Source organism: Schistocerca americana, chromosome 3 (genome assembly GCF_021461395.2).
Source record: "Schistocerca americana isolate TAMUIC-IGC-003095 chromosome 3, iqSchAmer2.1, whole genome shotgun sequence".
NCBI lineage: Eukaryota > Metazoa > Arthropoda > Insecta > Orthoptera > Acrididae > Schistocerca > Schistocerca americana.
The window spans coordinates 537,910,927-537,923,520 of record NC_060121.1 but is presented as its reverse complement, the minus strand read 5'-3'; the positions used below and the strand labels follow the sequence as shown (position 1 = coordinate 537,923,520).

The 12,594-nt window shown below is 40.4% G+C and overlaps 1 protein-coding gene across 2 annotated transcripts in view; it reads left to right on the top strand.

Annotated features, from left to right (window-relative positions):
• Nucleotides 1–12,594, top strand: part of LOC124605171 (N-acetylneuraminate 9-O-acetyltransferase) — a 217,177-nt gene that overhangs the window by 113,154 nt on the left and 91,429 nt on the right. For both annotated transcript variants that reach the window (XM_047136683.1, XM_047136682.1), the window contains one exon: nucleotides 4,038–4,226. In XM_047136683.1, the coding sequence (XP_046992639.1) occupies nucleotides 4,038–4,226 (189 nt within the window). The remainder of the gene's footprint in view (nucleotides 1–4,037; nucleotides 4,227–12,594) is intronic.

Here is a 12,594-nt window from a genome sequence, read left to right as displayed (position 1 = left end):
AAGTGCTGGTATTTCCACACTCTGCCGCATACAGTAGGCCCTCTGGGCTGCCCTAATTCATCCGCCCCCTTGGTGGTTGGAGGCACCAGTTGCTCCCAAAGCACCTACTTCGGGAACAATATCTCCCTAAACATCGGGGACATTGATTCCCTCTCCAAAGCCAGACAGGCACTGCCTCCTCTGGCTCCCCTCGCATAGAAGGGGTCCCTTGGGACTTTCACTTCCAAGATCTACACTAATGCCACAGTGGACACTTGCCAGTGACTAAAGGTGCCACAAACTGCTGGATGAAGGGCTTTACGGTCTTCCTCCATGCCTGAAGCTACTTCAGAGAAGTCCTCCCAGCAAGCTCCTAGAGAGAAGCAAGAGGGCAAGCAAATGAAGAAGTAGTCTGCTTAGAAACAGGACCCTCCAGTGGCCCCTGCACCATCAGTCCCTACCAGTTCTGCGACTGAGGACAAGGTGGCGATTTTAGCATCCCCTGAGGACATGGATCTTGCCAACTACTCACCCACAATGGCAATGGATCCAAATACTCAACTAGTGGCAGCAGATGATGCTGAGGCATAACCTTCCTCCTTGTTCACTACATGCCTTCCCCGACTCCAGAAAGCGGCATCCTCCAGTGGAACTGTGGTGGTTTTTTCTCCTGCATGGCTGAGTTTTGACAACTCTTAAGCATTACACTTGCTTATTGCAGTGCCCTTCAGGAAACCCGATTTCCTGCAATGTGGACCCCCACCCTTTGTGGCTGTTGGGAGTACTACAAAAACTGTACTGACTGTGCCAGACTGTCAGGTGGAGTTGGTGTCTATGTCCTTACCTATGTCTGTAGCAAACCTGTGCCCCTTCAAACACCTTTAGAGGCTGTGAGGACAACACTGGAAATTACCGTCTGTAATGTCTACCTCCCTTCAGATGGTGAAGCGACATTCCATGTACTGGCTACACTAGTTTCCCAACTCTCTCCACCTTTTCTGCTTCTAGGTGATTTTAACGCCCATAACACTTCGTGGAGTTGAACGAAGGTAACTGGCCATGGTAAAGGTGTCGAGCACCTACTAACTCAACTCGACCATTGTCTCCTAAACACAGGTGCCCCACACATTTCCATGTGGCACATGGTACGTACTCGGCCATTGATCTCTTGGTTTGCAGTTCGGACCTTCTCCCGTCTATCAGCTGGACAGTCCACGTCAGCTTGTGTGGTGGCGACCACTTTCCAGTCTCCCCCAGCATCCCTCCTCTGGACGCTTGCTCAGATGGGCTCTTCCCAAGGCTGACTGGGATGCTTTCACCTCTGCTACCACCGTTGAATCTCTGTTGCATTGCAACATCGATGAGGTGATTGGCACCATCACTACTACCATTGCTGCAGCTGAATCAACAATCCCTTGAAACTTCCTGGCAGATTAAAACTGTGTGCTGGACCAAGACTCGAACTCGGGACCTTTGCCTTTCGTGGGCAAGTGCTCTACCAACTGAGCTATTCAAGCACGACTCGCGCCCCGTCCTCACAGCTTTTACTTCTACCAGTACCTCGCCTCGGTCCGGCACACAGTTTTAATCTGCCAGGAAGTTTCATATCAGCGCACACTCCGCTGTAGAGTGAAAATTCCATTCTACCAGCAATCCCTCGTTTCTCAGGTTGCCTTTGGTACAAGTCAGTGCCTTAATAGTCACTGGAAATTGCTGTGGTCATTAGAAGCTGTAGGCAGGCCCTCAAACATCATAAGAGCCACCAGCCCCTGGAGAACCTCATTGCCTTTAAATGGCTCTGTGCTCAGGTCCACCTACTCATCAAACAATGGAAGCAGGAGTGTTGGGAACACTACGTCTCCACCATTGGAACACGAATGTCTCCTTCCCAGGTTTGGACCATGCTGTGACAACTTTATGGCTGTCAGACCCCTGCAGGTGTACCTGGAATTTCTACACATGGAACTGTCTCTGCCGATTCAGACATAATCACAGAGCATCTTGCTGAGTATCATGCTCGCACCTCTGCATCTGAAAATTACCGCCCCGCCTTTTCTCTCCTCAAACATTGGGTGGAATGACAACACTTGTCTTTTGCTCCACGCCACCCTGAGCTATATAATGCTTCCTTCAATGACTTGAAATTTCTCTATCTCCTTTCTGACTGTCCTGACATATCCCCTGCTCCAGACCACATCCATTCCCAAATGCTTAAATATCTGTTAGTGGGTTGCCAGTGCCAACTCCTTACAATCTTCAACCAAATCCGGACTGTTTAAACTAATTATGTCTCCAGTCCATATACTCTTCTTTTACTCACATCATTTTGGTTGTAATGACTATGATGAAACTTCGTGTTGTATTTTTCAGTGATGGGCTACAGGTTTTAGGTGCCTCAGTTTTATCTCACTTTCACCCATTTGACTGGAGTCATTGTCGTGCATAATTTCAAACCTGAAGACAAGTTCACTGATCCTTGAGCTCAAAGTTCTTCTTTTCTTGTTTCCCATAATTTTATGTGAATTTTCATTGAAACGAGGGACTGATATGTATCACATGTGCCATATTATTATGTACTCATAAATTTTTTGTAGTAAGATGATTTGTCATACAGATGTCATTTTATTTTGGTTTGAAATTAATCTTATTATCTGTAAAATTCCTTACCATACTGGGTAGGTGGTCAAAGATATTTTTATGGCTGAATACCTCACTTTTTTCTGTGCCACACTAAGGCTGAGTGGTGGTTATTGTAAGTCATTCCCCCTTGTACTATTCTATTTACGAATGTTGTTATTGTTTTTGAATTATGATAATTGTGGAAAACAAACATTGTAAGACAGTAAATGTAATTTGAGGCAGTTGTCAGTAAACTCAACTATTGAAAGAACTTAATGGTTTCCTTCCAGTTGTTCTACAAGCAGGATGTCTGGAAACTCACCATTAATTAATTGCACCAAGAAAACTTGAAAGGCCATATTGTAAGAACTGTTTACAAGAGGTCCTAGAAGGGACACAAAATATTATGTTTATTACTTGCTTTTGTATGACGAACACTTTCTTGCACGATGAGCTGTCCCATAATATGATGCCGTGGGACTTAAGTGAATGAAAATTGAAAATGTAACTGAACTTTTTCACATTTTCATATTTAAAATCTGCTTTTATCCATAATTCTAAATTTTAAAATGCCTGGATGTTTAAGATGATCTGTAAAATGTGACTTCCATTTCAGCTTCTTGTCATGTAAATGCCTAAAATTTACAGTATTGTTTCATTTATTGATTTACTTTCAGCCCACAATTAGCCCTTGTGCAGGTTAGAATTGCATTTACCATTTTTGTCTTAAGTTTGTGACAGTCTATTTGCAGAAATTAATTTTTAAGAAAATTTTACTTGCTTTTTATAAAGGATCTGTTAGATGAAGAAATACCAGCCACCATGAAAAGTACACTAAGTCCATAAGGAGATTACCATACTGAAACCAGTCATTCCTCAGCAGGTTTAATATTTCAGAGTTCTTGCTCTGCTAATACGTGTATGCTGTACTGCAGCTGTACCAACAATTAGCTCTTTCCTTTATACCATTAATAATTCATTCCTACTTGTTCGTGTGACACTTGGCATGTTTGCTTTGCCACACAGGCAACTTTTCTGCCAACTGTTCCCCATTGTGTGTGTGTGTGTGTGTGTGGGGGGGGGGGGGGGGGGGGAGGGGGGGGCGTTTGTACTTTTTCGTATCAATTGTTGTCTGTATCACAGCACCACCCTCTTTTTCCCTCTCGCATGATGTAAGGTGATGTTCACTTTGCTAACTGAGTAGTGGGAGCCTTCTTATATAAATTCATTATTTTAATGTTTCATAATAATATTTACTGCAAAAAGATAATTGATATTGTCATAATTATTGTAATTTTTTGGTGTCTGTTTTACATGGAAGGTAAAGAAATGGTTTATAATTACTTTGTCTTACTAAGGACATAAAACCTATTTTTTTACCATTCATAATAACCATTGCTACCTATAAAATTTTAATTGATTTTATGTGGTGTTTTTAGTTTCATTATTGGTCTGGGATTAATGACACGTCGGTGGCTGCGTCAGTTGAAAAGTTCACCACCAGTTACTTACACTCCGCTAAATGAACAGAGTGCAAAAGTTGCTGCCGCTGAATCTGATTTGTACGTAATAGTCACATCACTTGCACGCATGGGGATTATTATGGCATATTTTTTTCTTTGTGACAGGTTAGTATGTTGTGTTACACTTTATTATGAACTAACTGATAGATTATTTTTTAGAGCGGTAGGTTACAAATGTGAAATAAGTGCCTAAAGATTGTTATAACCTCTTGAAACAAACACAAATAACTGAGAAATGGAAAAAAAAAGTTTTTAGTAATTTAAAGCAGTAAAGTTTAATGCCATCTGAATGAGACAAATGTTGATGCTTACTGGCTGCATAATACAGCACCCCATTTCACATTTGCATTCACTTATAAAGCAGTCTGTAAGGACATATTGTGACTAGCCTGGAGAACACTGTATGTCAATTTGTATGGTAGGAAACAAGTATTAAAAAGCTGATGTATTAGTGGCACTGTAATTACAAGAATAATAAAAATATAATATTATTTATAAATGTGATGATGAATTGACATTTTAGTATGTCATACACTGAAGAGCCAAAGAAACTGGTACACCTGCCTAATATCATATAACACCCCTGCGAGCATGCGTAAGTGCCGCAACATGACGTGGGATGGATTCGACTGATGTCTGAAGTTGTGCTGGAAGGAACTGTCACCATGAATCCTGCAGTGCTGTTCATAAATCCGTGAGAGTATGAGGGGTATGAGACCTCTTCTGAACAGTGCATTGCAAGTCCTCCTAGAGATGCTCTATAATGCTCATGCCTGGGGAGTTTGGTGGCCAGCGGAAATGTCTAAACTCAGAAGAACGTTCCCGGAGTCACTCTGTAGCAATTCTGGATGTGTGTAGGGTTGCATTGTCCTGCTGGAATTGCCGAAGTCCGTTGGAATGCACAATGAACATGAATGGATGCCTGTGATCAGTCACGTTGAACAATTCTCTTCAGTTGTTGTTGGTCTCGTTCTTGCAGTTTTTCGGCCGCAGCGATGTTGGAGATTTGACGTTTTAACGGATTCCTGATATTCATGGTACACTCTTAAAATTGTAGTACGGGAAAATCTCCACTTCATCGCTACCTCAGAAATGCTGTGTCCTATCGCTCGTGCGCCAACTATATCACCACATTCTAACTCACTTAAATCTTGATAACTTGCCATTGTAGCAGCAGTAAGTGATCTAACAACTGCGCCAGACACTTGATGTCTTATATAGGCATTGCCAACTTCAGCGCAGTATTCTACCTGTTTACATACCTCTGTATTTGAATACGCATGCCAATACCAGTTTTTTCGAGGCTTCAGTGTATAATCTCTGGAACTGAGTGAGTGCCAGACCACACACCTGAAGGTCCAGGGTTCATTACTCAGTCAAAGGATTTTTCTTTGTTGTTGTTTATTGCTGTACCTCTTGCTGTGATTTGTGAAAAGGAAATATGGAGTCCACATTCTACTGTAGTCATACTATCCTACTGGTAAGTCAATGCAGAGGTCTTAGGAAAGCAACATTACATCATTTCCAGTAAGATCATGCCTATTAAGGCACTGTGGTGTTCAAAATAATCAATATTAAGGACAACTTAAGTGTTCAAAACTAAAGAAAAAGAAACTGACTCAGTTCACAACAGTCCACAGAAAAACTTGTAAATTTCAGACCAATAAAGTAATGTCCTAATAATTCTCAATTTCTGTTACTGTTTATAAAGCTTAGTGCTACTTTTTAGATAGAAGTGTAATTGATGAACCTCCTCCACTGTTTGGATATTTAGTGATCATGAGAAACCCTTCCACCACTTCATTATGATAAAGAATGGTGACTCACCTGTGGTTGATCAGTTTGTGGCACGCAGGCACACATAATAGCATAGAAAATTGTACTAACTTCAAAGTGAGCTGTCACCCTCTATCTAGTCCTTTTGTGGTAACAGAAGAAAAAAGGATTTTGGCAAATAAGAGGGGAGATTGTATAAGACAATGTAAAGTATTGCGAACACAAATGAGGGAAGCTAGGTGGCTTTAAGTATTAATGACAAAACCAGAAATAATAATGAGGATAGAGCACAAGAGGACTTTTTTTTTGGGGGGGGGGGGGGGGGGGGGGGTTGTGGAAAAGGGAACTACAATACTAAGACTGGAAAGGAGTTCTGCGGGAAACACCAGGCGGGGGAAAGGTTGGTGGCAGATGTAAGACAGTATGAAGGGAGCTGTTGAGGATATGGACTAGCTGAGGTTTAGGTTGAGGTGATTATAATAACATTGAAGTTGCTGAGTATGTATTTCCCACTAGTGCAATTCTGAGGGGCTGATATTGAAGGACAGAATGAAAATGCTACTAGCATTAAAGCACCTTGTGACATTACCTTTTATAGTAATATGTGACATGCTCAGTAATGATGGTGGAATTATTGGTTAGCCACAGTCAAACTATCAACATTCATACTGTTAGATAGCTGGTATATTTTGTGGCTGGTTTTACATGTGACTCTGCCTTTGATTGGATAGGAAATGTCTGTGATGAAACAACTGCAGTAGGTAATAGGAGACAAGTCTTCGACCCCAGTCATCTATAGAAAAATAATGCAGGATGGGTAGGATATGGAGCAGAGATGGATTAGAATTTTCAGAGATTGGGTGTGTTCTACTATGTTTGAGGAAGAGGGTAGAATTTTTTATAGGATTTGCCTCCGTTCAGAATGAGATATCTGAAACCCTGGCCAAGGATATACTAGAGTTTGAAAGGTTACAGTCCTGAGTAGTGAAAACTCATAAAACTGTTAGTTACTTTGTGATCCAAGGCCTGTCGTAAAGTAATATTTTAAGATCTGATATTGGTTGGGGCACTTATACAGGTGGAAATGGCAGAACTTTTGCTGCTGTCTGCTGCATTCAGTCTGATAAAGGCCTTTCAGCTATTATGGAAAAGGAAACATTGAGCAAGCCCACAGAACACAACTATTAATAGTTTGAAAACATTGTAATCATTGTAAATTAGAAAGTTAGGCTCTTATAAGTTGTTAAAGAATTCACTTGACACATCAACTACTATGTGAAAGCATGTTTTATTCTGTATTGTTAATAAACTGGAGGAAGTCAATTATGAGAAAGTTGTTGTGGGTAGTTATAAAATAGCTTGTAAGACATTTCATAAGTCCGTAGAAAAGTAATTAGTTTTAGTCCTGGAAGGCCACTGGTGTAGAAGAAGAAATGTCATTGTATAAAAATAAAATTAATGCATCACAGTCAGTAAAATCCAGGCAGTTTCTTACAAGAAATTCTCATTGGCAGTGTGGTATTACGTGATAAAGGAAACACTAGTTAGTGGCTGGCAGGATTGGTAGTGTCACATGAAGAAATAGACCTGGAAACGTGTTTCTGGAACAGCTGGGCAAAACTATCAAGATGTTTGGGTAATATCTGTTTCCCAGTGAAGATGCGGAACCTATGGGTGCCAAGCCTGAAGGAGAGGGTCTTTGTGATTTGGAATGGGTAACAGCTGTCAGTGGAAGTACTGTGGACCATTGGTGTACTAGATGTTGATTAGTGTGGTTTCAGTTGCCTGAGACTGCAGTTGTGTGTATGAGTTGTGTTTGCATGAGGAGGAGGAGGAGGAGGAGGGGAGAGAGAGTGAGAGACAGAGTGAGTGAGTGAGTATGTGTGTGTCTATTGTTGATGAAGGACTTAGTGGCCGAAAGCTTTAATTGCGAGAGTCTTTTTGTTGTGCCTACCTGCAACTCAGCATCTTCGCTATATAGTGAGAGTAGCTACTTTACTTTTCATGATATTCTTAGATGTGGGCAGAGGTGTTTGTGAAGCCATCAGAAAAGAGGAGATCTGTATCCTAGAAAATAGTTTGTCAAGTTGAGAAAGATCAGCTAAAGTGAATTTGAAAAATAAATATTGTGGTAATGGAGCAAAGACAGAGGCTATACATGCCTTGGGTTCAGCGCATGAATATGTTACTGGTTCATCTGAAGCAAGCAAATATTTGGAGGCATCACATAGATAAGGAGTATTCCTGTAGGTGACCCATAATCATGTTGAAATTAGGAGTAGGAAAATGCAAATATCAGTGACAATTCTATAGGTGTGACCTTGAGAGGATAAATAATTATAGGTTGTAGATATGGAGCTTGGAAAGTTCATGTTCCTTGTCAGCAAACTCAAGGACATGGAGATGAAGTAGAGGGACATAGCATCTACAGTGACAAGCAAGAAGTCTGATGGTAATATAATAGGACAGGAACAGTGGAAATGCAGTGAAGAATTATTAGTGTCATGGATAAGAAAAGGAAAGTGTAGGACATTTGTTTGAGATACTAGTCAAACAAGGAAGAGAAAATTTGTTTGGCATGGTTTTAAACAGGCACATTGGGGAAACCAGTTGGAAGACGAAAGCATGTGAGCTTGTGGAGTTTCAGGAACATGTTGAAGCTCTGCTTACAGTAGGTTGCACGATTGGGGTAGGTATAAGATTTCCCTGAAATGTTTTTGAATGGTCCTAATTTTTTGATGTGCCTCTGGAGGTCGTATTGGCCTTCTGCAGTGGGAAATAATGGTTAATGGTTAGGTTTGTGAGCAGAGGTGTTGGGATATTGGTGAGAGTCCCCGAGCCAGCCAGTCACTGTAATTCATGACCACCATCATGGAACCTTTGGCAGTGGAAGGAATGGTAAGCTCAAAATTATTATTATTATTATTATTTCCTTCACTTTCTCAGACGTTAAGTCCAGTTAAAAATTATTATTATTTATTTATTTATTTATTTATTTTTTAATTGTGAATAGCTGTTTGCTCGAGGGTGGATGGATAGAGAATCGTGACTGGATGGTGGTTGGAACTGGTTAGAACAGAATTATTTGTGTACTTTCAATCGATAGGAGGGCAGGTAGCAAAAAAATTCGTACAGTGATAGGATAAACAATTGCGATAAACTGTCCATGAAGTGCTTTTTAGGCTCTGTAGTAGATGATAGATGAAATAAAAGCAGATGATGAGAGAGTTGAAGTTCACGAGGATTGTACAACACACTTTAGACAGATATGTACCAACTGAGTTGTGAGGAATGGGAAAGGCCCACTTTGGTTTGATAGGCGTGTTAGAAAGCTGAAACAAAAGCAAAGACAGCCTCACTGCAAGTTTAAAAAGAAGCAAAGCCTCTCGTACAAACAAAAGCTGAACTAAGCCAAAAATAGTATAAATATCACCATGTGTGAAGCATTCAGTGAACTCAAAAGTAAAATCCTGTCTAGCAACTTGAAAGAAAATCATAAGAAGTTTTGATCTGACATTTAATCGTTAAATGGATTGAAGCTGTCTGTCTAGGAACTTTGTGACCATAATGGCTTCAAAACCGAGGACGACACAGGGAAGGCTGAAATAACAAATGTCTTTGTTCAAAACTGTTTCATTTAGAAAGATACTACTGTGGTGCCTCCTTTAAATCATCATACGAATGTCAAAATGACAGATATCAAAGTAAGTGACCATAAGATAGAAAATCAGCTAATGTTGCTCAACACAAGAAAGGTTACTGGACCTGATGAAATACAAATATGCTGCATCGAGTATGTGAAACAACTTTCTCCTCTTGTTGCAGCAATGTAGCATAGGTCACTGGAGGAGCAAAGCATTCTTAATGATTGAAAAAAAGTGCAGGTCATTCCCATTTTCAAGAAGGGTCATCAAACAGATGCAGGAAACTATAAGCCTTTATCTCTGAAGTTAATCTCTTGTAGAATATTGGAGCGTCTTTTATGCTCATATATTAAGATTCTTCTGGAGACTGAAAATTCCCTTTCTAGGATTCAACATAGATTCCGAAACAATGATAATGTGAAACTCAGCTCACTCTGTTAGTCAACGAGGTCCAAAAAGCAGTAGATTCACTATGTGATCAAAACTATCCGGACATCCCCAAAAACAAATGTTATCCATATTAGGTGCATTGCGCTGTCACCTACTGCCAGGTACTCCATATCAGCAACCTCATTAGTCATTAGACATTGTGAGAGAGAAGAATGGGGCACTCTGCATAACTCACAGACTTCGAACGTGATCAAGTGATTGGGTGTCACTTCTGTCATATGTCTGTATGCGAGATTTCCACATTCCTAAACATTCTTAGGTCCACTGTTTCCGATGTGTTGTTGTTGTTGTTGTTGTTGTTGTGGTCTTCAGTCCTGAGACTGGTCTGATGCAGCTCTCCATGCTACTCTATCCTGTGCAAGCTTCTTCATCTCCCAGTACTTACTGCAACCTACATCCTTCTGAATCTGCTTAGTGTATTCTTCTCTTGGTCTCCCTCTACGATTTTTACTCTCCACACTGCCCTCCAACACTAAATTTGTGATCCCTTGATGCCTCAGAACATGCCCTACCAACCGGTCCATTCGTTTTCTCAAGTTGTGCCACAAACTCCTCTTCTCCCCTATTCTATTCAATACCTCCTCATTAGTTATGTGATCTACCCATCTAACCTTCAGCATTCTTCTGTAGCACCACATTTCCAAAGCTTCTATTCTCTTCTTGTCCAAACTATTTATCGTCCATGTTTCACTTCCATACATGGCTACACTCCATACAAATACTTTCAGAAATGACTTCCTGACCTTAAATCTATACTCGATGTCAACAAATTTCTCTTCTTCAGAAACGCTTTCCTTGCCATTGCCAGTCTACATTTTATATCTTCTCTACTTCGACCATCATCAGTTATTTTGCTCCCCAAATAGCAAAACTCCTTTACTACTTTAAGTGTCTCATTTCGTAATCTCATTCCCTCAGCATCACCCGACTTAATTCGACTACATTCCATTATCCTCGTTTTGCTTTTGTTGACGTTCATCTTATATCTTCCTTTCAAGACTCTGTCCATTCTGTTCAACTGCTCTTCCTAGTCCTTTGCTGTCTCTGACAGAATTACAATGTCATCGGCGAACCTCGAAGTTTTTGTTTCTTCTCTGTGGATTTTAATACCTACTCCGAACTTTTCTTTTGTTTCCTTCACTGCTTGCTCAATATACAGATTGAATAACATTGGGGAGAGGTTACAACCCTGTCTCACTCCCTTCCCAACCACTGCTTCCCTTTCATATCCCTCGACTCTTATAACTGCCATCTGGTTTCTGTACAAATTGTAAATAGCCTTTCGCTATCTGTATTTTACCCCTGTCACCTTTAGAATTTGAAAGAGAGTATTCCAATCAACATTGTCAAAAGCTTTCTCTATGTCTACAAATGCTAGAAACATAGGTTTGCCTTTTCTTAATCTTTATTCTAAGATAAGGCGTAAGGTCAGTATTGCCTCACGTGTTGCAACGTTTCTATGGAATCCAAACTGATCTTCCCCGAGATGGACTTCTACCAGTTTTCCATTTGTCTGTAAAGAATTCACATTAGTATTTTGCAGCTGTGGCTTATTAAACTGATAGTTTGGTAATTTTCACAACTATCAACACCTGCTTTCTTTGGGATTGAAATTGTTATATTCTTCTTGAAGTCTGAGGGTATTTCACCTGTCTCATACATCTTGCTCACCAGATGGTAGAGTTTTATCATGACTGGCTCTACCAAGGCCGTCAGTAGTTCCAATGGAATGTTGTCTACTCCTGGGGTCTTGTTTTGACTCAGGTCTTTCAGTGCTCTGTCAAACTCTTCACGCAGTATCGTATCTCCCATTTCATCTTCATCTACATCCTCTTCCATTTCCATAATATTGTCGTCAAGTACATCGCCCTTGTATAGACCCTCTATATACTCCTTCCACCTTTCTGCTTTCCCTTCTTTGCTTAGAACTGGGTTTCCATCTGAGCTCTTGATATTCACACAAGTGCTTCTCTTTTCTCCAAAGGTCTCTTTAATTTTCCTGTAGGCAGTATCTATCTTACCTCTAGTGAGATAAGCATCTATATCCTTACATTTGTCCTCTAGCCATGCCTGCTTGGCAGTTTTGGACTTCCTGTCAATCTCATTTTTGAGATGTTTGTATTCCTTTTTGCCTGCTTCATTTACTGCATTTTTATATTTTCTCTTTTCATCAATTAAATTCAGTATTTCTTCTGTTACCCAAGGATTTCTACCAGCCTTCGTCTTTTTACCTACTTGATCATCTGCTGCCTTCAGTACTTCATCCCCCAAAGCTACCCATTCTTCTTCTACTGTATTTCTTTCCCCCATTCCTGTCAGTTGTTCCCTTATGCTCTTCCTGAAACTCTGTGCAACCTCTGGTTTAGTCAGTTTATCCAGGTCCCATCTCCTAAATTCCCACCTTTTTGCAGTTTCTTCAGTTTTAATCTACAGTTCATAACCAATAGATTGTGGTCAGAGTCCACATCTGCCCCTGGAAATGTCTTACAATTTAAAACCTGGTTCCTAAATCTCTGTCTTACCATGATATAATCTATCTGATACCTTTTAGTATCTCCAGGGTTCTTCTATGTATACAACCTTCTTTCATGATTCTTAAACCA